This window comes from Hoplias malabaricus, chromosome 15, assembly GCF_029633855.1.
Source record: "Hoplias malabaricus isolate fHopMal1 chromosome 15, fHopMal1.hap1, whole genome shotgun sequence".
In the NCBI taxonomy this organism is placed as follows: domain Eukaryota; kingdom Metazoa; phylum Chordata; class Actinopteri; order Characiformes; family Erythrinidae; genus Hoplias; species Hoplias malabaricus.
In genome coordinates, this window is record NC_089814.1 from 32,326,252 (window position 1) to 32,350,556 (window position 24,305).

The window sequence follows — 24,305 nt, forward strand, 5'->3', positions numbered from 1 at the left end:
TTTAATTCCCCTGAAACATCACTGCTTTGGAGTTATGAGATTTCGGTGACAGGGACGGTGAACTGCAGGAAATGTGTCGGGTGTCATGGCGGATCCTTGGTCCGGGAAGGCCGGGTTAACCAGAGCGTAGCCAGATGTGGGTTTAGGAGCATTTAGGAGAGGATGAGAATGATGAAGAGGATGGTTACGACGACGATGGTTGTGGCGGTGGTCCTTCATTAGGCTGATTCTTCAGTGGTGCGGGACACAGATGTGGTGCTTGCCTCTGTAAGATTAAAGAATAAAAGGTTGTAGTTGACAGAGTTCGTGAATGGTTGCTAAGCTAACAGTTGGTGGCCAATAGGCTACTTGTGTAAGAAAACACATCCTCTACAGAGAAAACACTTCAGTCTACTTGAATTGTTACCTGTAAAGGACATTATTTTGAATTAGAATTATGTTATTATTTCATTTTGCACAAGCTTGTGTATAGATACTGAATCAGCACGGGCAATATCACATTTAATCATGCTTAAAATGCTGTTCTGAGCATGTCTAGTGTTGTTGACATATTTGGTATCTACATTTCATCGACTTCTACTGAAGCTTTAGGTTTTTATTTGAGACCAAGATGAACCATAAAAGAAGTACAGAGTGGTAAACACTTCAGTTCTTGTGCTGATAGATGCTAGACATTCTTACTGACCCCAACTAAGTTGCGAATCATTTACTCTCACTGTGGTCCTCCTTATACTCAAGTAACAATCTCCTGAGTGGAGCACGGATGTAGAATCTGTCACCTCATATTGCCGTTGCATCCTCACCTGCCCTGGTCTCGGTGATGGAAATCCCCAGCCTCTTCTCCTCGCCTTCCAGCAGCTTCCTGTAGGTGGCAATCTCAGCATCCAGCTTCAGCTTAATGTGCAGCAGTTCCTGGTAGTCGGCCATGTATTTACCCATCTCCACCTTAGTCTCGCAGAGCTGACTCTCCAACTGAGAGATGATGACTTCTAGACTGGACACCTTGTCCAGATGTGTCAGCTCCATCTCGTCCAGCTGCTGTTCCAGAGCGGCGTTTCGAGCCCGGAGCCCGTCGATCTGGTTCTGCAGGTCAGTCACCTGGTTGTGGAAGGTGGTGATCTCCTCCTTCATGCTCTTCATCTTGTTCTCGTGCTTGCTGGCATGTTCCTTCAGGGTGTCGAACTTGCCCTTGTACCATTTCTCGGCCTCCTGGACGTTGCGGGCTGCCACGGCCTCTATCTCGCCACGAACCTTCCGCAGGTAAGCCGCCAGGTCCGGCCGGTCAGCGTCCAGCTCCACCGTCACCTTTGACTCTTCGATCTGCTTCAGAAGGTCAGCCACCTCCTCGTCGTGGAGCTTCTTCAGGAACTCGATTTCACCCACCAGCTGCTCCACACGCCTCTCCAGGTCAGCCTTTTGCAGTGTGGCGTCATCCACGTCCTGCCGGAACTCGCGAAGGATTAACTCGGCCTCCTCTACAAAACCAAACAGAATGATAGGGAAGACCCTCAGTTGTGTTTGAGGACATAACTCATGAACATGCTATGGGAAAAAATTGGAAGACTCCTACTCTCACACAGTTTTTAGCATGTTTGATAGTTCCCTGTAACTTTCTACTTTTCAGGGAAGGCCTTACACTTGATGTGTCTACAGCTGAATGTCTGATTTCACTAAATATAAAAGATGCATACTAATATAAGGTAACATCCTTATCATTATATTTCCCTCAAAGCAGTTGCTGAGGCTCACCTTTAAGTGCCAGCTCTTCCTCCAGCTTCAACCTCCATACCTCTACTTCCTCCTCCAGGTAGCCCCTCTCGATGTCAGCCGATCCCTTCTCGGCAGTCAGCGCCTCAATCAGGTCCTTCATCTCCTTGAACTTGGCCTCATACTCCTCGCCGAGTCCAGCAGGTCCACCCTTGAAGCGGTTCTGCAGGACCTCCAGTTCAGCTTTGAGGGCTGCGTTCCTCTGTTCCAGAGCTTGAACCTTCTCGATGTAGCCAGCAAAGCGTACATTCAACTCCTGCATCTCCTCCTTCTCGTTGGCATGATGCTTGTGGATCTCCGTGCCCACTTCCACGGCTCTGCCCCGAGGGTAAGAAGACCCACGGCATCGTGATGGTGAAGGGCTTTGAACTCGTGTCCTGCTGGAGCCGCTGACCGTCAGGGTCTTCTGGGAGTAGGAAGAGCCTCTCATCTTTGGAAAGGGGTGTTTTTTTTTGTCTTGTTGTATCTCAGGGTATAGTTCCACCTTGGAGGGCAGTTCTTGCTTTAGTCAGGTGAATGTAAGCTTCTGAAGGGGGGACAAGGGCTTATATTGGGCTGAGAAGAATGTGACAGGGCCTCTTGAAAGTCTCATGTCATTTTGACATGCTACAAATGTGGAGCATGACGGTGGTCTCATTAGCTAGCTCAGCAACGTTATCAGAGAGGCGAGCAAAGGCCGGGCTAGCTGTCACACCTCCATGTGACATAGTGATGTGCGGGTGTCTGCTGGCTATTTTCCACTCCCCTCACTGAAGGGGCAGGCATAGTGAGCATTTGGAAACACCAAGTCAGGATTTAGTGACCGCCATATTTGTGCTCTGCTAGGAGTTTGCTGGATTCTTGTGCAAAGGAATCAGTTTGTCATGATGTCTGTGGAAAGACTCTTCAAAGAATTTACACTTCTCTGGAACAAACATGTCCAGAAGATAAGCTCCAAGGACTACAGCATTAATCTTTAAATGGCATTGCCATGGAAGCCATGGACAACAATCTTAATAATGACTTCATGTAGCAACACTTCCTAATAAGACCCTAGCAGCCACTTAGAAAGACTTTGGCAACCAACTGGAATGACATGGCCATCCAGCCACTGCAAACAACATAACAAAGATCAAAGCAAGTAACTTGCAATACCCTAGCAATCACCATGGATACAGTAACAACCAGCTAGCAGCATTCTAAAAAAAAAAAAAACCAGCATCATACAAGCACCAGGCTGATTTACTTAAGCTGCACTATCACTATGATGTTATTATCTCAAAATTATAAGATCCTTAGTCATAATGTAGAGAACCCTCTTCCATATGAGATGCTAAATCAGTAATATCAATGACCCCTGAGTTGCCATAACCCTTAGACAACTTTTGGTAGATATGTACTTACCATGGCATATTGGAGCCAGACCACAAGATATTTTAGACAAACTGAGTCATTACAATGGTCGACGTCGAAGTGGCTCACACTTGAACTTGTTTAATCGTGCAGCCGATTAGTGTAAATATGAAATATTTAAACTAGGATGATTAAGTGTTGAAATAAGGCTCTGTGCAGTATTGATTTTAATTCACATTTTATTAATCACATGGACAATATTTGTAAATCATACCATGCATTGGTTATTTCATGTTCACTGACATAAAAAAAAAACATAGTAAATATAAATTAATGAATTATTTATCCTCACTGTACTACAACAACAGACAAATTATGCACAAAAATAGAATGAATTTATTTAATTTCATATTAGATAACAGAGACACCTGCAGGATTTTGTAGACAATATTTACCACAAAGAATACAAAACCAGCCTGACTTGTTTTAGTTTGGCACTGAAGATTCAAGGCGAATGTAGCTTACAATTAATGGAATCTTAACCTTCCCATTAGCATGGAGCTAGCTACTTATCTAAATCACCCACATTTACAGCTGTTCTGACAATGTGTGTTTAGCAGAATATAAGACTTTTCTATTTTTTTGTTGTTGTAAACTTATGATTCTTAGGCCTAGCAAAACATTAGCAACCACCTGGGATACTTTAGTAATCACTGATGTGATTCTACATCCCAGTGTATGAATAGGATGCATGATAATGGAATTGTAAACAGGACAAAAACACATACAGTGTCTATTCTTGGCACTGTGATGATTTAGGCATATTCTTTCAGACCATGCTAATTAGCTAATGCTAATAGGTTTCTTGGCTTGTATCTTCAGTACAAAATGAAAAAGGCAAACTTCGGACCCCAACCATTATTTGCCTGATTAACTACCTTTAGGATGAGTTTGGAGAACTGGGTTATTTTGATTTTATTGTAGAACTACTCCATAAACACTTAATCTCTCATAGACAAATTTCATAGACAACCACAGGAATGATGCAGGTGGGGTTTCAGTCAGTTTGGCGCTTGGTTATGAACCACTTCATTTATGTGCATTTAATCAGAATCCTCCTGAAAAGATAGAACAAAATAGAATTACTCATTAAAATAAATTCAAATAGACGTAGATACTGCAGGTTTGTATGTTGGAAGTGACCCATGCTCAAAGTTTTAATATTAGTGCTACTCAAGACTGAAGTATTAGTATTGACCCCTACTCAAAATTTGTAACTTGGTATTAGCCAATACCCAAGGTTTTAATATTGGTATTGACTGATTCTCTAGGTATTAACCCATATATAAGCTTTTAAACTTTAGATTGACCAATACTCTAGATATTAATATTGGTATAAACACCAAATCAAGGCTTTAATATTAGCATTGACAGACATTATTGGATTTATATTGTTACTGACTGACATGCCAATACGCCAGTGTGTCAGTGTGAGGTAGTGTGTCAAGTAATTTGCTTTTGAGTTAGGTTTAGTGTGTTGTAGTTCCAGGAAGTGTGTGGAAATCTGTCATGCTTGTAATCATTTGAGGTAATGTCCACACATTATGTGAGGTTCTGAGGTTGGGTGTGTGATAGTTTACAGTTGTGCGAGGTAGTATGAGGCGTTCTGTGGGAGTGTGTGATTGGGTGAAGTAGTTAGAATGTGAAATGTTGTGGTTGTTTGAGGCAGTGTATGGTATTGTAGGGTCATGTTGAGGTAGTGAGGTATAGTGAGGGAGAGGGATGTTCCTGGCTATGTGAGGTAGTGTTATAAAGAGTGTGGTACCTCAGTGTTGGGGGTGTAGGTGTAGTCTGTATCCTGCAGATCAGTGTTCTCCACAGAAAGGTTCTTCACTTCGTCATCCTACACACACAAACACAGAGAGAATACCCACAAACACACGCTGGTAAAGTGAAATGAAAATCATTTAATGCAATAAATGATCAAAATATCAACAGAAACATCGTGGAAATCATTTGAACAGGTGTTTTCAAACTTTTGCACACGACTCCATGAGAGTGTGAGTGTGTTTAGTGATCGTGTCTCCTGTTTCTGTGTTTAACACCGCCCACCACTCCTCCATCTGTGCTCATCATCTGCCAAATACACTCACTCTCCCATAACACTTCGCTCTTTATTTCTTAGCGGAAAATATCTTTGTTTTCAGAAGCTCATCTCGGCACTGTTTTTTTTTTAATGTATTAATTATTAAGTGGCACAAATAAGTGCTGTTGGAGACAAATGGGAGTTTTGAGCGCGATCCCTGGTGATGCCACAGCCGTCTGGGACCCGGAGTTCAAGGTCACGGTCTCTGAGTGGGGCGTGTTCTCCCAGTATCTGCGTGGGTTTCCTCCCACAGTCCAAAACCACATGGTGGTAGGTGGGTTGACTGTTTGATACTGTCCACTGGTGTAAGTGACTAGGTGAGTGTCTTGTGATGGACTGGAGCTCTGTCCATGGTGTGTTCCTGCCCCACCCCACCCCCACATGATTCCTGGTAGCCTCTGGACCCACGGTTACCCTCAGTGTTAAATTAATCTTAAGAACTGCAACAAAACACAGTTTTACTAGAGGTGTCCAGATTCTAGTAAACACAGTGACTCAGGCGACTTCACTAGTCGGTCTAATGAGAACTTGCTTCTTGTTTCTCACTCATTTTTCACTCATCCATCACCTGACACTATCATCCCTCACTCTGATGGTGTATGAGACCGATGAAAGCATGAGTGTGATGAAGGTTTTTTGTCTCCTGTCGCTCTGTGTGTGTGTGTGTGTATCTGTGTGCGCAGGTCTTTGATGGATCTCACTGAGCTACTTTTTTAATCTGATCAATATGTCTGTAATGAAAAAATGAGATCAGCTTCTGTGAATCATACAAATATCAACTCTGCTGCTTCTTTCTGTTAGGAGAGAAACATCATTAAAAGGCACATAAACAAAACCAAAGGCAGTGACTGGACAATTCCATTGACGCTGACCAGAACTGCCTGCTTTGACAGGAAGATGCCAATTGACTAAACGCATCGTGCAAAACAGCTTTTGTTTTTGAATGATTCATAGGGGTAAGACCTTTTAAAAAACCACACTAAAGCAAAAACACAACCCCAAAGAGGTCAGTTGTGTGCGCACATGTTGTATAATCTCTGTCAAAAAGCACGAGATACAATGGGATGCTACAGAGGTGCATTGGGTTGTGAAGCAGTGAAAGTTTTCTCTGGGGTGATGGTGATCCCCCGAGAGCTGGAGTAGTGTTTGCGATCCGGAACTAATTAATTCTAGGTGAGAACACAGGGATTGTTTGTTATTACATTAAAGGTGACATTCATAATTTTAATTAACGAATACTTTTTATACTTTTCTGAGGATGTTTCCGTACCCATTTGTGTGCTGAAAACCAGTCTAATGTGTTTCAAATTATACGGTTAAAAAAAGAAAAGCCCTGCCATGTCTTGGTCTGCTTTCTTCTCTCTCTCTCTCTCTCTCTCTCTCACGACAGATAAATGTCTGGAGTTGTTTAGACAACAGAGAGACCTCCACATGTTGAAAATCACGAACTGGGATGAGGACCTTGCTCTATTCCTGTTCCATAGGTGGGTTATATTAACTTATTTTTGGCATGACATTAAACACAGACAGAATGTGCTACAAAGCTAAAAAACAAATGAATTTCTGTGGTAATCCAAAAAGTGAATACAATTCTTACTGAGAAGTTAAACATGGGGAGCTTCTGAATGTAAACAAACCAGAGAGAACTGCATTTACCCAGAATCACCAATGTTACCTTTAAGCTGTCTGATTTCTCTATTTTATTTTTCTTTCTAGGTGTCAGCACTGGCCTTGCTCTGGCGGTGTTTGAGCTCAAGGGTATTTTGGACAGTGTACTAGCTGGAATACGAACTTGAACGAACACAAAGCACTTCTGTAAGTCACCTTGGATAAAAACGTCGGCCAAATACTGTAAATGAATATGCGCTGTTTCACTGTAGCACAGCTTCAGGGTGAACACACTTATTGCCATCTATTTTAGAAGGAATGTCAGATAAGCAGGTGTCCACAAACTTTTGGCCACATAGTGTATGATGAGCTCATGTAATGTACAAGCAGTCTCTAGTGTTTCAGAGGAACAGCTCGCTGACCATCTGCTGTTAAAGAGGTATGACAGTTCCAGATATTAATGTCTCAGGGAGGTGCTATAATACCACACTGGACACGTCACAGTGAGCAAACATGCAGAGCAGGGCTGTGTGCTAAAGTTAGAAAATCTCTGGTCAAATGAAGTATTTTTCTGGATTTTTAAAGTGAAATTGAGCTGAACATAGACACATTTACAAAACCGAATCCAGTTGTGTGTTAGCACACTCTTAATATTTATATTTCTCCTTCATATATAAATAATGCCAGTTTAATAAATCCGCTTGGAACATATTTTAAAATGGTAATTGTAAAAATGTATGTTATTAAAATTCAATAAAAAACAAGCTAGAAATGACAGAAATTACAGATAAAGATAAAGACAGACCATACATTTAACTCAGGCCACAGTTTATGCTCTCAGTTTATGCCCCACTATGTTATATTCTACATTATATTAATTATATGCTGCATTGCCACTGCGTTGGATCGGCTCGACTCGACTCATCTTGACTCGCCTTTCGCCTGTTGTTTTTCCGCTAGCTCATCTACATCTCCCCCCGTGAAGTGAAGCCCGTGACTCCCCTGAAGTCGCCGTGTTTACTCGTTGTGTATTCACTTGTTGTTTTTGCTTTTTGGACTGGACATGGCTCTGCGCACCACTCGCAGATCTGTTTTGTTTGTTACACGTTGGGCTTTCCCTGGAGGTTTTCGTCAGACACCGACCCAAGGAGCAGTTGAATATTACATGCTGCCGTTGTAAGTCAGGTTAAAAACAAATGTGTAAACTCGACGGAACCATAAGTAAGCAGCGACAAAAAAAAAAAAGAAGGACCAAATTTGGCCGGTAGTAAAGCAAAAGAGCTGTGTCGATTCGAGTTGTGTAGGTTCCATGCAGTGGAAAAGCAGCACTAGTAACTGTGCAGACACGTGTTTTCAGTAGATGTTGCTTTAGCTTATTTTCACTTACAATTCTAGGCTACCTATATCATTAGATCATGGCTAAGCAGAGGTGACAAACCTATATCAGTCAGCATCTCACTCACCACTTTGGTCATGTCCTTCTTCACCAGACCCGTTGCGGCGGCAATACTCCCCGCCCCCTCCACGGTTTTCTGGGCCACCGTCGTGACACCGGTAACCATGGCACCGCTCACCTGAGACACACCTGAGACCGTCTTCTCAGCGACTGGGGAAGATTCATTAAATGGTAATTCGCATTACATAATTCTTAGTAGACACTAAATAATTCAGATCTGGCACTAAATAATTTATAGAAGGCACAGGAAGATTCATAGCAGATGCTGAATAATTAAAAGCAGACAGTGAACATTTTACAGAGAACATTAAATAATGGAAGACAATAACTCAAAAAAGTAGATACTGAATAATTCATGGTAGACACTGAAAGATTAATGCCAGACAATGCATAATTAATGCATACTACTGAATAATTCATAGTAGCAAATAGTTAATACCAAGTCATATACACTGAATCATTTACCCAGCTTCTATCAGCACAGGTTATAAAGTGTGTATCACTGTATTCTTTTCATTTTGGATCGTATTGGTCTCCAATAAAAAGCTAAACCTCCAAAGTCAGTGGAGTGACCCAATCGCGAAGCAGAACCGCAACAACACACAGCATCAGATTAAATACACACAAGAAACAAAGGACTAAATACTATCTCAAATGTAAATGAGTAAAGGCAGGCTGTGATTAAGCTCAGCTTTACTCTGTTATTGATCTCTGAGAACTAATAATAAACTCTTCTGTTGGCTGCACACACACACACACACACACACTGGAAACCATTAACATGAAATAATGATCTTTTATAAGCTCCACTGACAACTGAAGAATAGGTTCATCCCCTGATTCATCTGTCTGGGTGATAAACTGATGACGGTCATGTTATTGTCAGATTTGATGATGACCAGTGTGAAGGCACATATTAAATTCAAAAAGGGCAAGTAATAACAACAGGACTTCAATATTTTATTCTAGGGATGCATGTTTAAACTATTGATCAGGGAAAATGGACTCAGGGGAGTGAAATATGTAACATTTAAAAATAAAAGATTATAGTATTAATATAGGGCGGCACAGTGGAGCACCAGGTAGTGTCGCAGGGTCCTGGAGGTTGTGGGTTCGAGTCCCGCTCCAGGTGACAGTCTGTGAGGAGTGTGGTGTGTTCTCCCTGTGTCCGCCTGGGTTTCCTCCGGGTGCTCCGGTTTCCTCCCACAGTCCAAAAAACACATGTTTGTAGGTGGATTGGTGACTTAAAAGTGTGTGTGTGTGTCTGTGTTGCCCTGTGAAGGACTGGCGCCCAATGATTCCAGGTAGGCTCTGGACCCACCGTGACCATGAACTGGACAAGGGTTATAGATAATGGATGGATGGATGCTAGGCATGCTGCTTGAATTTGTATTAAGTGGAATAAATTGGACTATTTTTAATTTTGAAACTGTGCTGAATTTTAATTAAATATACCAGAAATCTGTAGACCCCCATTATAAATAATATATTTTCTCAACATTCTTTTTTAGCTCCAAACAATCATTGGAAATTATTAGTATTTTCTTTAAATTTAACACACAAATGCAACTATAAGTGCAATTTGAAGTAGCTGAATTCTAAAGCCCTGTCCAGTGTTTATACCGCATCTGTCCAGTTTCATATCCCATGCAGTGTTACCGTAAATGTTACCTGTTGTGACTCCATCCCTGGTCTTTGTCCCTGTGGATGAAAGGAATCAGTCAGTTATTCAAAATATGATGGCATATATTAGTTCATCTGAGGTACCTGAACATGTCTGTATTAAAATTAGCACATGCTAAAGATCTATTAGTCAATTCTACTCAGTTCATAGAGAGTAAGTAGACAGTCCTGTGGCAATTATGCAGTGGCCTCATGTCCATATTAGGGATATTTCTAATTTCTGTATTATGAGGTTATTAGAGAGTTGAAATATGAATAAGGCTACATCCATGCTACCAGCTACTACATGCTAACACTCCTGTGCTCTGAAGTGACATCTGCTATTAAAGTTTAGCCCTATTTTAAAACTACACAAGCCCCTCTAAGAGCCATTTTGTTTACCAGAGTGCGATAGCTAGATAGGTTTCAGTCAGAGAAATTCAGCTTCTACCCAGAACTCCTAATATGGGAATAACAGGGATTATATTTTCACCCCATACTCACCTACGAGGATGACCCCATGTTTGGTGATGCCAGCGGCGCCTGTTACACCCTGCTTGGTTTTCTCTGCTGCCAGCGCCACACCATCTTTAGCTTTGGACAGGCCTTTTTTTAGCACGTCCATGATGGCCTCACACACTTCTGCAGCTGTTAATATAGGCATGTGGTTAGCGCCATGCTAATTGGTGAGTGGTATATACACAAAGGACAAAGCACAAATCTGGGGTGGAGTCTTTTAAGTATATCTTCAGGAAATCTTCCTACCCTGCTCCAAAAGTTACATAGTGCTGTTTCTGCAGTGCTGAGCCTGCAATGACAGAGGCTCTATTCTCTATTATAGGAGGTCGTTGAAGCCTCACAATGATTTTGAGGCTGTAATTTTAACGTCAAAATGTTATATAATGTTCTTTTATCTGGATACATCCTGTCTGTCAGTTTCTTTATTGTTTATGCTAAGATTATTTTGTGTTAAAATAAGATTAATATTTGTGTATATTCAAATTGGCATTTGGAGATCTGCAGAATCTAGGGCATTCTCAACATATAAAGCATAAGCTTGAATCTGTCGGTAAAGTAGTTTTGCAGCTGAAAACGTCAGCTCCAGGAACCACAATAAGAATTCCTCCACGTAAAACTACCACTCCGCCTCCCCACCCACCCACTCACTCACTCACTTTCCATATACTGCCTGATTTATTACTGATAACTGCAGTGACTGGAATTGTTAGTGGTTTGATTCAATTGTAATCTTTCCAGAAACTCTGGACGTATCTTTCTTGTGGCCACACACACGACAGACACCACCCGCCCCCAAATATTAAACCCAAAGTTTTGCCCTTTCTAATCTCATCCATTTCTGACAAATCCAATAGTCCAAATATTTTGAAGTCAGCTCCTCAGCTTGTGCCAGAGTGGAAACCTGTGGCTGGTGAAACCCACCTGTTCCTCACGGTCCTCTTCTCCAATGAGAATAAAGGTCAGATGAAGATAAAAATTAGATGAATATGTCCTTTCGCACCAAGCTCACCGCGCTCTGTTTCACTTGTAGAACAGTTCCGTCTGTGGCAGTGAGAAGATTGTGGTGCTGATGCTGCCGATGGCTGGAAAGCGACTAATCTCCCTCCCTCCCTCTCTCTCTCTCTTTCTCTTTCTCTCTTACTCACACATACACAGAACACACAGCTAAGTCTGTGTGGGTGACTACCACAGATATTTTTTTATCTATTAGCTAACATGTAATATTATTTTGATATTATTTTAATAGTTTTTTAATTGAAAATCTGAGTGAAATTACGTCTGTTACAAATGTTCATATATTTAATTTGTACAAAGCTAAAGCCAAAACTTTATATCAAAGCAGTCCAAACACACAGGTTGGTAGGTTGGTTGTGTGACATTGTCCACAGGTGTGAGTGACTGGGAGAGTGTGTGATGCCCTGTGATGGGCTGGTGCTCTGTCTGGGGTGTGTTCCTGCTTTTGTGTCCAATAATTCTGGGCAGTTTCTGACACAACCCTACACAGGATGAAGGAATAAATAAATATTGATCATTTAGCCTCATATCTTCAGAATACAAAAACTAAGCTTGCCGTCTGATTGGCTGTCTAGGCTTGAGCTGGGGCCTTTTTGATCCTAGTGCAACTGTAACATATCCTTGGCCATAGATATGTTTAAAAAAACAACTCATTAATGTTAATATTCTTCCAACACTTTTTATTCTTACACTTATCCTTATTTTTCTTATTCTTAGTGCGGCCGTGGTTGTTTTTGCCTGCCGTGTTTCATGTGTGTGGGTGAGTGTGTTCAGAGAGCTCCTGAACTCAGAGCTGTGGACGAGGAATCGGAGGAGATTTTAGACTGCATCTGCCACCGAGACCGAGGGAACAAGGCATGTGTGTGCAGTGTGTGTAAATGTGTGTAAGTAATGTGTGTGTTTGTGAGGTTAATGATGACATCTCTTGACTCCGTTCCAAAAAAGCTGCAGACAACTCGCTTTTCTGCCAGAAAAGAAGCAACTAAAAGCAAACAAAAACCTGGAGAGTCAGGCTCTTATCTCTTATCGTTTACGCTGTGTTCACTAATGTAGAAAACTTCACAATCACTGTTGTAATATTGATTTTTTCCCCTGTTTATATATATATATATATATATATATATATATATATATATATATATATATATTATTATTATTATTATTATTTGCAAATTGTTTACTAAATGGTAAATGTGAAAGTATTTTTCAATATTGTATGTATGTTGTGAGTGTTATTGATATATTACTTACTATAGTTAGCGGTTAGCCAGGCTTGAGGTGAAGAAACATAATCAACAAAATCTTCTCCAAGTGTGTTGAGCTGATGTAAAATTAGTAGCAGTTAGTGTTCTCCTCCAAGTGTGTTGAGGTGATGTAAAATTACTAGCAGTTAGTGTTCTCCTCCAAGTGTGTTGAGCTGATGTAAAATTAGTAGTAGTTAGTGTTCTCCTCCAAGCGTGTTGAACTGATCTAAAATTAGTAGCAGTTAGTGTTCTCCTCCAAGTGTGTTGAGCTGATGTACAATTAGTAGCAGTTAGTGTTCTCCTCCAAGTGTGTTGAGCTGATGTAAAATTAGTAGCAGTTAGTGTTCTCCTCCGAGTGTGTTGAGCTGATGTAAAATTAGTAGCAGTTAGTGTTCTCCTCTAAGTGTGTTGAGCTGATGTAAAATTAGTAGCAGTTAGTGTTCTCCTCTAAGTGTGTTGAGCTGATGTAAAATTAGTAGCAGTTAGTGTTCTCCTCTAAGCGTGTTGAACTGATGTTAAATTAGTAGCAGTTAGTGTTCTCCTCCAAGCGTGTTGAGCTGATGTAAAATTAGTAGCAGTTAGTGCTCTCCTCCAAGCGTGTTGAGCTGATGTTAAATTAGTAGCAGTTAGTGTTCTCCTCCGAGTGTGTTGAGCTGATGTAAAATTAGTAGCAGTTAGTGTTCTCCTCCAAGTGTGTTGAGCTGATGTAAAATTAGTAGCAGTTAGTGTTCTCCTCCGAGTGTGTTGAGCTGATGTAAAATTAGTAGCAGTTAGTGTTCTCCTCCAAGTGTGTTGAGCTGATGTAAAATTAGTAGCAGTTAGTGTTCTCCTCCGAGTGTGTTGAGCTGATGTAAAATTAGTAGCAGTTAGTGTTCTCCTCCAAGTGTGTTGAGCTGATGTAAAATTAGTAGCAGTTAGTGTTCTCCTCAGAGTGTGTTGAGCTGATGTAAAATTAGTAGCAGTTAGTGTTCTCCTCCAAGTGTGTTGAGCTGATGTTAAATTAGTAGCAGTTAGTGTTCTCCTCCGAGTGTGTTGAGCTGATGTAAAATTAGTAGCAGTTAGTGTTCTCCTCCAAGCGTGTTGAGCTGATGTAAAATTAGTAGCAGTTAGTGTTCTCCTCCGAGTGTGTTGAGCTGATGTAAAATTAGTAGCAGTTAGTGTTCTCCTCCAAGTGTGTTGAGCTGATGTTAAATTAGTAGCAGTTAGTGTTCTCCTCCGAGTGTGTTGAGCTGATGTAAAATTAGTAGCAGTTAGTGTTCTCCTCCAAGTGTGTTGAGCTGATGTTAAATTAGTAGCAGTTAGTGTTCTCCTCCGAGTGTGTTGAGCTGATGTAAAATTAGTAGCAGTTAGTGTTCTCCTCCAAGTGTGTTGAGCTGATGTTAAATTAGTAGCAGTTAGTGTTCTCCTCCGAGTGTGTTGAGCTGATGTAAAATTAGTAGCAGTTAGTGTTCTCCTCCAAGTGTGTTGAGCTGATGTTAAATTAGTAGCAGTTAGTGTTCTCCTCCGAGTGTGTTGAGCTGATGTAAAATTAGTAGCAGTTAGTGCTCTCCTCCAAGCGTGTTGAGCTGATGTTAAATTAGTAGCAGTTAGTGTTCTCCTCCGAGTGTGTTGAGCTAATGTAAAATTAGTAGCAGTTAGTGTTCTCCTCCAAGCGTGTTGAGCTGATGTTAAATTAGTAGCAGTTAGTGTTCTCCTCCAAGTGTGTTGAGCTGATGTTAAATTAGTAGCAGTTAGTGTTCTCCTCCGAGTGTGTTGAGCTGATGTTAAATTAGTAGCAGTTAGTGTTCTCCTCCGAGTGTGTTGAGCTGATGTTAAATTAATAGCAGTTAGTGTTCTCCTCCGAGTGTGTTGAGCTGATGTTAAATTAGTAGCAGTTAGTGTTCTCCTCCGAGTGTGTTGAGCTGATGTTAAATTAGTAGCAGTTAGTGTTCTCCTCCAAGCGTGTTGAGCTGATGTAAAATTAGTAGCAGTTAGTGTTCTCCTCCAAGAATTAGTTAGTGTTAGTGAAAGCTGTTCTCAGTCTAGCATTCATGGTTTATCCTAGAACTACAGCACTGTGCCATACTCATGCTAATTTCATGCTAATTCCAGTGCTGAGTGGAAATCTCATGTTTACTGGAAATGAGGCGAGCGTGAAGAAGGCAGTGTGTTTGGCGGAGGAAGGGCGAGCACAGGCTGATTTTCTGCAGGAGGTTTAAAGCGTAGGCTGCTGCTGTTCCTCTCTGATGGAGACCAGACTTTGATGATGTGCAGAGGAACTAAAATGATGTGTTTCTCTTTGTGTGGTCACTGGGGCTTCGGACAGAGAGTGATTAAATGGGCAGTGTTTACTCTGAAGTTCTAGTTTTGTGTTTTTGCTCTGCTTAACTACAAATTAACTAAAAGAAAATCACACAAACTTTCAGGCACCCTCAGTAGCAGTTATAACATTCTATCCAGTTCAGAGAGGTCAAACCATGCTATGGACAAAATAAAAAAAAAAAGGTCATTATGGAACTTGGACCTCACTTTGTGCCGTGGCATAGTTTTATGGTGCTTTTCATACCTACTCCATGCTGCTTTTTTAGACCCTGTTCTCTTGTGGTTCAGAGCGAGCCGAGTAGGGAGTAAACCGTAGCATGTAAACCTTGTAGAGCGCTGATTGTCCAGAGAGAGTTGGCATTCTACGCCACGCAACGCAGACGACCAGCACCAACTTTCCATCTGTAAAATCTCCAGCTGCAGCAGAGATCACGTTTGTTTTTATCCGACTCACGACGGCAGCTCGTAAAATTACGCCGGGGTCTTTTGAAGAGGTTCAAAGGCTCCTTGGATCGGTGGCCGACGAAAGAATCCAGCGAGAGCTGGACGCTGCAACAAGGAAGGGACAAACTCTACTGATCTGTCTGAACTGATGACGGAGCTGTGTTCAGTTCCAAACAACAACAACAACACGATGAGTATATAACGCTTTAATTTAACCACTGCCGTTGTTGTGTGTGTGTGTGTGTGGGGGGGGGGGGGGGGCACACCAACACTTCTAAGCAATATCTGAGAGCTAATTGTTGTAGTGGTGGTGTGAAATTGTTTATGCATCTCATGTCCATTCAACACATCTTTGACGTCCACTCGTCAGACTCTGAGTTACAGGAGAAGATCTGTGGTGTGTGTGTGTGTGTGTGTGTGTGAGAGAGAGAGAGAGTGAGGTTGGTGTGATGTTACCCAAAGGGAGAACCCTCAATGTGTCACCTCATCAATTTCTCTCTCTCTCTCAGGACAGGAGGATTAGTACAGTGTGTGTTGGTGTGTTTCACTGTTTCAAACGTCATAGTTTCTAACTGATCTGTTGGGGACACAGCTTCCTAGAGAGAGAGAGATATATGCGTGTGTGTGTGTGTGTGTGAGAACTCTCAGTGGAGAGGATGAAACTAATTAGTGTCTGATTGACACCATTCCACAGACTCCTCGCTGTCATTGAGACCCTTCTCTGGTCCCCTTGGATCTTTAATGGGTGGGACCAGGCATCCTCATCATCAACCACCTCAACTCTCCCCCCGCAACACACACACACACACACACCAACACCTACACAAGTTGTTTGATTACAGGCATTAGAATTCTCATATATCGCTTCATATCTACTTTTTATTTCCTTCTCCTCCCCTCCCTCATTTTTCTATATCTTATTTTCTCTCTCTCTCTCTCTTCCACTCAACAGAGAGACAGACGGGTGTCTGCTGTTTCTCCTCTGAGGGTTTTCTTACAATATTGATTCTGTCCCTTACTGTTAGAGTAAGGGTTATACATGGCTGTGAGGCACAGTAACAGATTTGTTGTGATGCTGTAGTCTGTATCAAAGTGCTCCAGGCTTCATTAAGGCCTTCCCTCACCTCAAATATCCTCAGGGCCTAATGTTGTAAGGGAGGAGAGAGAGTGACTCTGGCTGTGTGGTGATTTTGCTTTTTTACAACACCAAGATACACCAGCAATAACCCTAAGTGCAGTGACCACAGCTGGCACTGGAGGGCAGCACTGATTTAATATCTCCTGTTCTAGAGTACAGAGTGTTTATTGAGGTTGTGTGTGGACTGATACCTCCTGTTCTAGTGTATAGAGTGTTTATTGAGGTTGTGTGTGGACTGATATCTCCTGTTCTAGTGTATAGAGTGATAATCGAGATTGTGTATGGACTAATATCTCCTGTTCTAGTGTGTAGAGTGTTTACTGAGGTTTTGTATGGACTAATATCTCCTGTTCTAGTGTATAGAGTGTTTATTGAGGTTGTGTATGGACTAATATCTCCTGTTCTAGTGTATAGAGTGTTTATCGAGGTTGTGTATGGACTAATATCTCCTGTTCTAGTGTATAAAGTGTTTATCGAGGTTGAGTAAGGGCTAATATCTCCTGTTCTAGTGTATAGAGTGTTTACTGAGGTTGTGTATGGACTAATATCTCCTGTTCTAGTGTATAGAGTGTTTATCGTGGTTGAGTATGGACTAATATCTCCTGTTCTAGTGTATAGAGTGTTTACTGAGGTTGTGTATGGACTAATATCTCCTGTTCTAGTGTATAGAGTGTTTATCGAGGTTGTGTATGGACTATTATCTCCTGTTCTAGTGTATAGAGTGTTTACTGAGGTTGTGTATGGACTAATATCTCCTGTTCTAGTGTATAGAGTGTTTATCGAGGTTAAGTATGGACTAATATCTCCTGTTCTAGTGTATAGAGTGTTTATTGTGGTTGAGTATGGACTAATATCTCCTGTTCTAGTGTATAGAGTGTTTATCGTGGTTGAGTATGGACTAATATCTCCTGTTCTAGTGTATAGAGTGTTTATCGTGGTTGAGTATGGACTAATATCTCCTGTTCTAGTGTATAGAGTGTTTACTGAGGTTGTGTATGGACTAATATCTCCTGTTCTAGTGTATAGAGTGTTTATCGAGGTTGTGTATGGACTAATATCTCCTGTTCTAGTGTATAGAGTGTTTACTGAGGTTGTGTATGGACTAATATCTTCTGTTCTAGTGTATAGAGTGTTTATCGAGGTTGTGTATGGACTAATATCTCCTGTTCTAGTGTATAGAATGTTTACTGAGGTTGTGTATGGACTAATATCTCCTGTTCTAGTGTATAGAGTGTTTATCGAGGTTGTGTATGGACTAATATCTCCTGTTCTAGTGTATAGAGTGTTTACTGAGGTTGTGTATGGACTAATATCTTCTGTTCTAGTGTATAGAGTGTTTATCGAGGTTGTGTATGGACTAATATCTCCTGTTCTAGTGTATAGAATGTTTACTGAGGTTGTGTATGGACTAATATCTCCTGTTCTAGTGTATAGAGTGTTTACTGAGGTTGTGTATGGACTAATATCTCCTGTTCTAGTGTATAGAGTGTTTATCGAGGTTGTGTATGGACTAATATCTCCTGTTCTAGTGTATAGAGTGTTTACTGAGGTTGTGTATGGACTAATATCTCCTGTTCTAGTGTATAGAGTGTTTATCGAGGTTGTGTATGGACTAATATCTCCTGTTCTAGTGTATAGAGTGTTTATCGAGGTTGTGTATGGACTAATATCTCCTGTTCTAGTGTATAGAGTGTTTACTGAGGTTGATTATGGACTATATTCTCCCGTTCTAGTGTATAGAGAGTTTACTGAGGTTGAGTATGGACTAATATCTCCTGTTCTAGTGTATAGAGTGTTTATCGAGGTTGTCTATGGGCTAATATCTCCTGTTCTAGTGTATAGAGTGTTTATCGAGGTTGTCTATGGGCTAATGTCTCCTGTTCTAGTGTATAGAGTGTTTATCGAGGTTGTGTATGGACTAATGTCTCCTGTTCTAGTGTATAGAGTGTTTATTGAGGTTGTGTATGGACTAATATCTCCTGTTCTAGTGTATAGAGTGTTTATCGAGGTTGAGTATGGACTAATATCTCCTGTTCTAGTGTATAGAGTGTTTATCGTGGTTGAGTATGGACTAATATCTCCTGTTCTAGTGTATAGAGTGTTTATCGTGGTTGAGTATGGACTAATATCTCCTGTTCTAGTGTATAGAGTGTTTATCGTGGTTGAGTATGGACTAATATCTCCTGTTCTAGTGTATAGAGTGTTTACTGAGGTTGTGTATGGACTAATATCTCCTGTTCTAGTGTATAGAGTGTTTATCGAGGTTGTGTATGGACTAATATCTCCTGTTCTAGTGTATAGAATGTTTATCGAGGTTGTGTATGGACTAATATCTCCTGTTCTAGTGTATAGAGTGTTTACTGAGGTTGTGTATGGACTAATATCTCCTGTTCTAGTGTATAGAGTGTTTATCGTGGTTGAGTATGGACTAATATCTCCTGTTCTAGTGTATACAGTGTTTATCGAGGTTGTGTATGGACTAATATCTCCTGTTCTAGTGTATAGAGTGATTATCGAGGTTGTGTATGGACTGATACCTCCTGTTTTAGTGTATAGAGTGTTTATCGTGGTTGTGTATGGGCTAATATCTCCTGTTCTAGTGTATAGAGTGTTTATCGAGGTTGTGTATGGACTAATATCTCCTGTTCTAGTGTATAGAGTATTTACTGAGGTTGCGTATGGACTAATATCTCCCGTTCTAGTGTATAGAGTGTTTACTGAGGTTGCGTATGGACTAATATCTCCCGTTCTAGTGTGTAGAGTGTTTATTGAGGTTGCGTATGGACTAATATCTCCCGTTCTATTGTATAGAGTGTTTACTGAGGTTGCGTATGGACTAATATCTCCTGTTCTAGTGTATAGAGTGTTTACTGAGGTTGCGTATGGACTAATATCTCCTGTTCTAGTGTGTAGAGTGTTTACTGAGGTTGCGTATGGACTAATATCTCCCGTTCTAGTGTGTAGAGTGTTTACTGAGGTTGCGTATGGACTAATATCTCCCGTTCTAGTGTATAGAGTGTTTATCGAGGTTGTCTATGGGCTAATATCTCCTGTTCTAGTGTATAGAGTGTTTATCGAGGTTGTCTATGGGCTAATATCTCCTGTTCTAGTGTATAGAGTGTTTATCGAGGTTGTCTATGGGCTAATATCTCTTGTTCTAGTGTATAGAGTGTTTACTGAGGTTGATTATGGACTATTATCTCCCGTTCTAGTGTATAGAGTGTTTACTGAGGTTGAGTATGGACTAATATCTCCTGTTCTAGTGTATAGAGTGTTTAGCGAGGTTGTCTATGGGCTAATATCTCCTGTTCTAGTGTATAGAGTGTTTATCGAGGTTGCGTATGGGCTAATATCTCCTGTTCTAGTGTATAGAGTGTTTATTGAGGTTGTGTATGGACTAATATCTCCTGTTCTAGTGTATAGAGTGTTTACTGAGGTTAAGTATGGACTAATATCTCCTGTTCTAGTGTATAGAGTGTTTACTGAGGTTGAGTATGGACTAATATCTCCTGTCCTAGTGTATAGAGTGTTTATCGAGGTTGTGTATAGAATAATATCTCCTGACTTATGAATTCCTCTTGAAAGTACCCAACCCTAAAAGCACAACAAGAGACATCGCTGTCACCCTTCAACAAAATGCAAACTCTCTCTCTCCCACTCACATTTTGTTGAAGACACACCTGGGAAGTGAGTCTGTTTCTGACTTGTGTAATCCAGTATGTGAGTCAATGGGAATATTAGTCATTATTCAGCTGTTGAATTTGCCTCCTTTTCCTGACCTTCTTTAATAATATGTCTAGATCTGTGTTGGTGTATTAGGAACAGGCCCTGTGCACTGTAATAAGGCCTATACAGTGAGAACACAACCAGACCTGGGAGTCAAAGATGAGAGAACAAGAACACTAAAGCACTACCAACAAATATTATAACATTAATATTATGGTTTACCACCTGTTTTGACTTTCCTGGCCACCGTAGCTGCATAAGCGATAAACTGAGCACTAACTGGATCTGAATTTGGATTCTTAAAAAATAACGAAGCACGGGTCCTTTGTCCTGTTTAATAAAATGAGATCAGAGCTGAGACTGTTTGATCAGACTGGACAGAAATTCAGTGGCTGGTGCAGCACCTAACGTCACCACTGGGTGGCGCACGCAGATTGAGAAATGTATCTGTAAAAGCTGTACTGTATAAAAACCTAGACACAGCAATGCTACTCTAGCAACAATCTACCTCCTAAACCAAACCTCTGTGGTGGTCCTGGGGGTCCTGAACATTGTTAACAGGGCAAAAGAGGGCCCAAAAAGTATGGAGAGCCACATATTAACTGTGTAGTCAATGGGGTTGATGAAGACAGTGACATGGAGGTGGTCATAAATGTTATGACTAGCCCTGAAAAGCCTCTGGTCCAAAACAGCTACCTCAAAATAAATCATTTACAGATAACATTATAGTTTACACAGTTCAAACACTATAAACCTATAAGACCCACCTCTTAATAATCAACATAGATCAATGCAACACTGATACAAGACGTTATATAAAAAAAAACGTTACATAACTGTTATTCTTGACAATTATCATTGGTGTATTCTGTCCATATTGTGTGACTTCATTACACAATAGTCATGTTTTAGAGGTGGGGGGGATTTCTTCATGCATTAGGGTGGGGAGATTTGCATTGAAAATGTATTACTGGGGTGTCCCCAATAAACGAATCTGAAATTTTGTCAAGTTGATTCCCAAACAGTTTCCACCAATCAGGAGCTGTGACCTAATAATAAAGCAAGTGTTCATTATTAAATGAGAGCTTTATTATACAAACATTGATAGTATCTTTACCACAGGAGAGAAATGACTGTAAACAAAAACTTTATACCGTACCTGTACAGGCCACAAGGAAGTACACTCTTATACATAAAGTTAAAAATGTATAATTTACCTTCGAGTGAGCTTTTGAACAAAATGTAAAGTGTTTAAATTTGGAATTAAAACACTTGAATATGCTCTAAATCATCTGTAAATGCTGATTAATAAATATATATGCTGTAATTTTCTTCTTGAGATGTAATTTATTCGTTGAATAAAAATTCTGGAGAAACAATTTTGTGTAATATTTCAGGAAATTTAAGATGAATTTTGTTAAAATTATGTGCAAATGGATTCTTTTTGGTAGTTTTATCTGCCAGTATGCAATAAAATCAAAAAAATCCACTATGCATTGTTCATCAAAATTGTAAGTGTATAGCCTTACTTTCGAGTGAGTTTTTGAACAAAATGTAAAGTGTTTAAATTTGGAAATAAAACACTTGAATATGCTCTAAATCATCTGTAAATGCTGATTAATAAATATATGCTGTAATATTTCTCTTGAGATGTAATTTATTCATTGAGAAAAAATTTCTGGAGAAAAGATTTTGTGTAATATTTCAGGAAATTTAAGATGAATTTTGTTAAAATTATGTGCAAATTGATTCTTTTTGGTAGTTTTATCTGCCAGTATGCAAATAAAAAAAAAAATCCACTATGCATTTTTCATCAAAATTGTCAGAAAATGTAAATGTATAGCCTTACCTTCGTGTGAGTTTTTGAACAAAATGTAAAGTGTTTAAATTTGGAATTAAAACACTTGAATATGCTCTAAATCATCTGTAAATGCTGATTAATAAATATATATGCTGTAATTTTCTTCTTGAGATGCAATTTATTCATTGAATAAAAATTCTGGAGAAACAACTTTGTATCATATTTCAGAAAATTTAAGATGAATTTAGTTAAAATTATGTGCAAATGGATTCTTTTTGGTAGTTTTATCTGCCAGTATGCAAATAATCAAAAAAATCCACTATGCATTGTTCATCAAAATTGTCAGAAAACGTAAGTGTATAGTCTGGAGAAAAGATTTTGTGTAATATTTCAGGAAATTTAAGATAAATTTTGTTAAAATTATGTGCAAATGGATTCTTTTTGGTAGTTTTATCCATCAGTATGCTAATAATAAAAAAATCCACTATGCATTTTTCATCAAAATTGTCAGAAAATATAAGTGTATAGCCTTACCTTCGAGTGAGTTTTTGGACAAAATGTAAAGTGTTTAAATTTGGAATTAAAACACTTGAATATGCTCTAAATCATCTGTAAATTCTGATTAATAAATATATATGCTGTAATTTTCTTCTTGAGATGTAATTTATTTGTTGAATAAAAATTCTGGAGAAAATATTTTGTATCATATTTCAGAAAATTTAAGATGAATTTTGTTAAAATTATGTGCAAATTGATTCTTTTTGGTAGTTTTATCCATCAGTATGCTAATAATAAAAAAATCCACTATGCATTTTTCATCAAAATTGTCAGAAAACATAAGTGTATAGCCTTACCTTTGAGTGAGTTTTTGAACAAAATGTAAAGTGTTTAAATTTGGAATTAAAACACTTAAATATGCTCTAAATCATCTGTAAATCCTGATTAATAAATATATGCTGTAATATTCCTCTTGAGATGTAATTTAATCATTGAGAAAAAATTTCTGGAGAAAAGATTTTGTGTAATATTTCAGGAAATTTAAGATGAATTTTGTTAAAATTATGTGCAAATGGATTCTTTTTGGTAGTTTTATCTGTCAGTATGCAAATGATCAAAAAGATCCACTATGCATTTTTCATCAAAATTGTCAGAAAACGTAAATGTATAGCCTTACCTTCGTGTGAGTTTTTGAACAAAATGTAAAGTGTTTAAATTTGGAAATAAAACACTTGAATATGCTCTAAATCATCTGTAAATGCTGATTAATAAATATATGCTGTAATATTTCTCTTGAGATGTAATTTATTCATTGAGAAAAAATTTCTGGAGAAAAGATTTTGTGTAATATTTCAGGAAATTTAAGATGAATTTTGTTAAAATTATGTGCAAATTGATTCTTTTTGGTAGTTTTATCTGCCAGTATGCAAATAATAAAAAAAATCCACTATGCATTTTTCATCAAAATTGTCAGAAAATGTAAATGTATAGCCTTACCTTCGTGTGAGTTTTTGAACAAAATGTAAAGTGTTTAAATTTGGAATTAAAACACTTGAATATGCTCTAAATCACCTGTAAATGCTGATTAATAAATATATGCTGTAATATTCCTCTTGAGATGTAATTTATTCGTTGAATAAAAATTCTGGAGAAACGATTTTGTATCATATTTCAGAAAATTTAAGATGAATTTTGTTAAAATTATGTGCAAATGGATTCTTTTTGGTAGTTTTATCTGCCAGAATGCAAATAATCAAAAAAATCCACTATGTATTGTTCATCAAAATTGTCAGAAAACGTAAGTGTATAGTCTGGAGAAAAGATTTTGTGTAATATTTCAGGAAATTTAAGATGAATTTTGTTAAAATTATGTGCAAATGGATTCTTTTTGGTAGTTTCATCCATCAGTATGCTAATAATAAAAAAAATCCACTATGCATTTTTCATCAAAATTGTCAGAAAACTTAAGTGTATAGCCTTACTTTCGAGTGAGTTTTTGAACAAAATGTAAAGTGTTTAAATTTGGAATTAAAACACTTGAATATGCTCTAAATCATCTGTAAATGCTGATTAATAAATATATATGCTGTAATTTTCTTCTTGAGATGTAATTTATTCGTTGAATAAAAATTCTGGAGAAACAATTTTGT

General features: G+C 39.1%; 2 protein-coding genes across 2 annotated transcripts; both read right to left on the reverse strand.

Moving 5' to 3' along the window:
- Nucleotides 1-780: 780 nt before the first annotated feature.
- On the reverse strand, nt 781-2,197 carry LOC136668068 (vimentin). Its single transcript, XM_066645314.1, has 2 exons — nt 1,750-2,197; nt 781-1,475 (listed from the first exon to the last, which is right to left on the reverse strand). Exons 1-2 carry the CDS (start codon nt 2,195-2,197, stop codon nt 781-783), a joined length of 1,143 nt encoding a protein of 380 aa, XP_066501411.1.
- Nucleotides 2,198-3,422: 1,225 nt separating this feature from the next.
- LOC136668868 (alpha-synuclein-like) lies at nt 3,423-11,569 on the reverse strand. Its single transcript, XM_066646599.1, has 6 exons — nt 11,412-11,569; nt 10,476-10,619; nt 9,981-10,010; nt 8,317-8,459; nt 4,925-5,002; nt 3,423-4,217 (listed from the first exon to the last, which is right to left on the reverse strand). The coding sequence occupies exons 2-6, from the start codon at nt 10,594-10,596 to the stop codon at nt 4,203-4,205; spliced, it is 387 nt and encodes a 128-aa protein (XP_066502696.1). The 5' UTR covers nt 10,597-10,619; nt 11,412-11,569; the 3' UTR covers nt 3,423-4,202.
- Nucleotides 11,570-24,305: the final 12,736 nt, after the last annotated feature.

What these genes read in the sequence shown, in the direction of transcription:
- LOC136668068 (XM_066645314.1), bottom strand. Translation starts at nt 2,197, where the DNA reads ATGAGAGGCTCTTCCTACTCCCAGAAGACCCTGACGGTCAGCGGCTCC. An exon ending in GGAAGAGCTGGCACTTAAAG is followed by an intron (nt 1,476 to 1,749) that starts GTGAGCCTCAGC and finishes TTGGTTTTGTAG; the next exon opens with AGGAGGCCGAGTTAATCCTT.
- LOC136668868 (XM_066646599.1), bottom strand. Translation starts at nt 10,596, where the DNA reads ATGGACGTGCTAAAAAAAGGCCTGTCCAAAGCTAAAGATGGTGTGGCG. An exon ending in CAGGGATGGAGTCACAACAG is followed by an intron (nt 8,460 to 9,980) that starts GTAACATTTACG and finishes AATCTTCCCCAG; the next exon opens with TCGCTGAGAAGACGGTCTCA. An exon ending in AGAAGGACATGACCAAAGTG is followed by an intron (nt 5,003 to 8,316) that starts GTGAGTGAGATG and finishes TTGTGTGTGTAG; the next exon opens with GATGACGAAGTGAAGAACCT.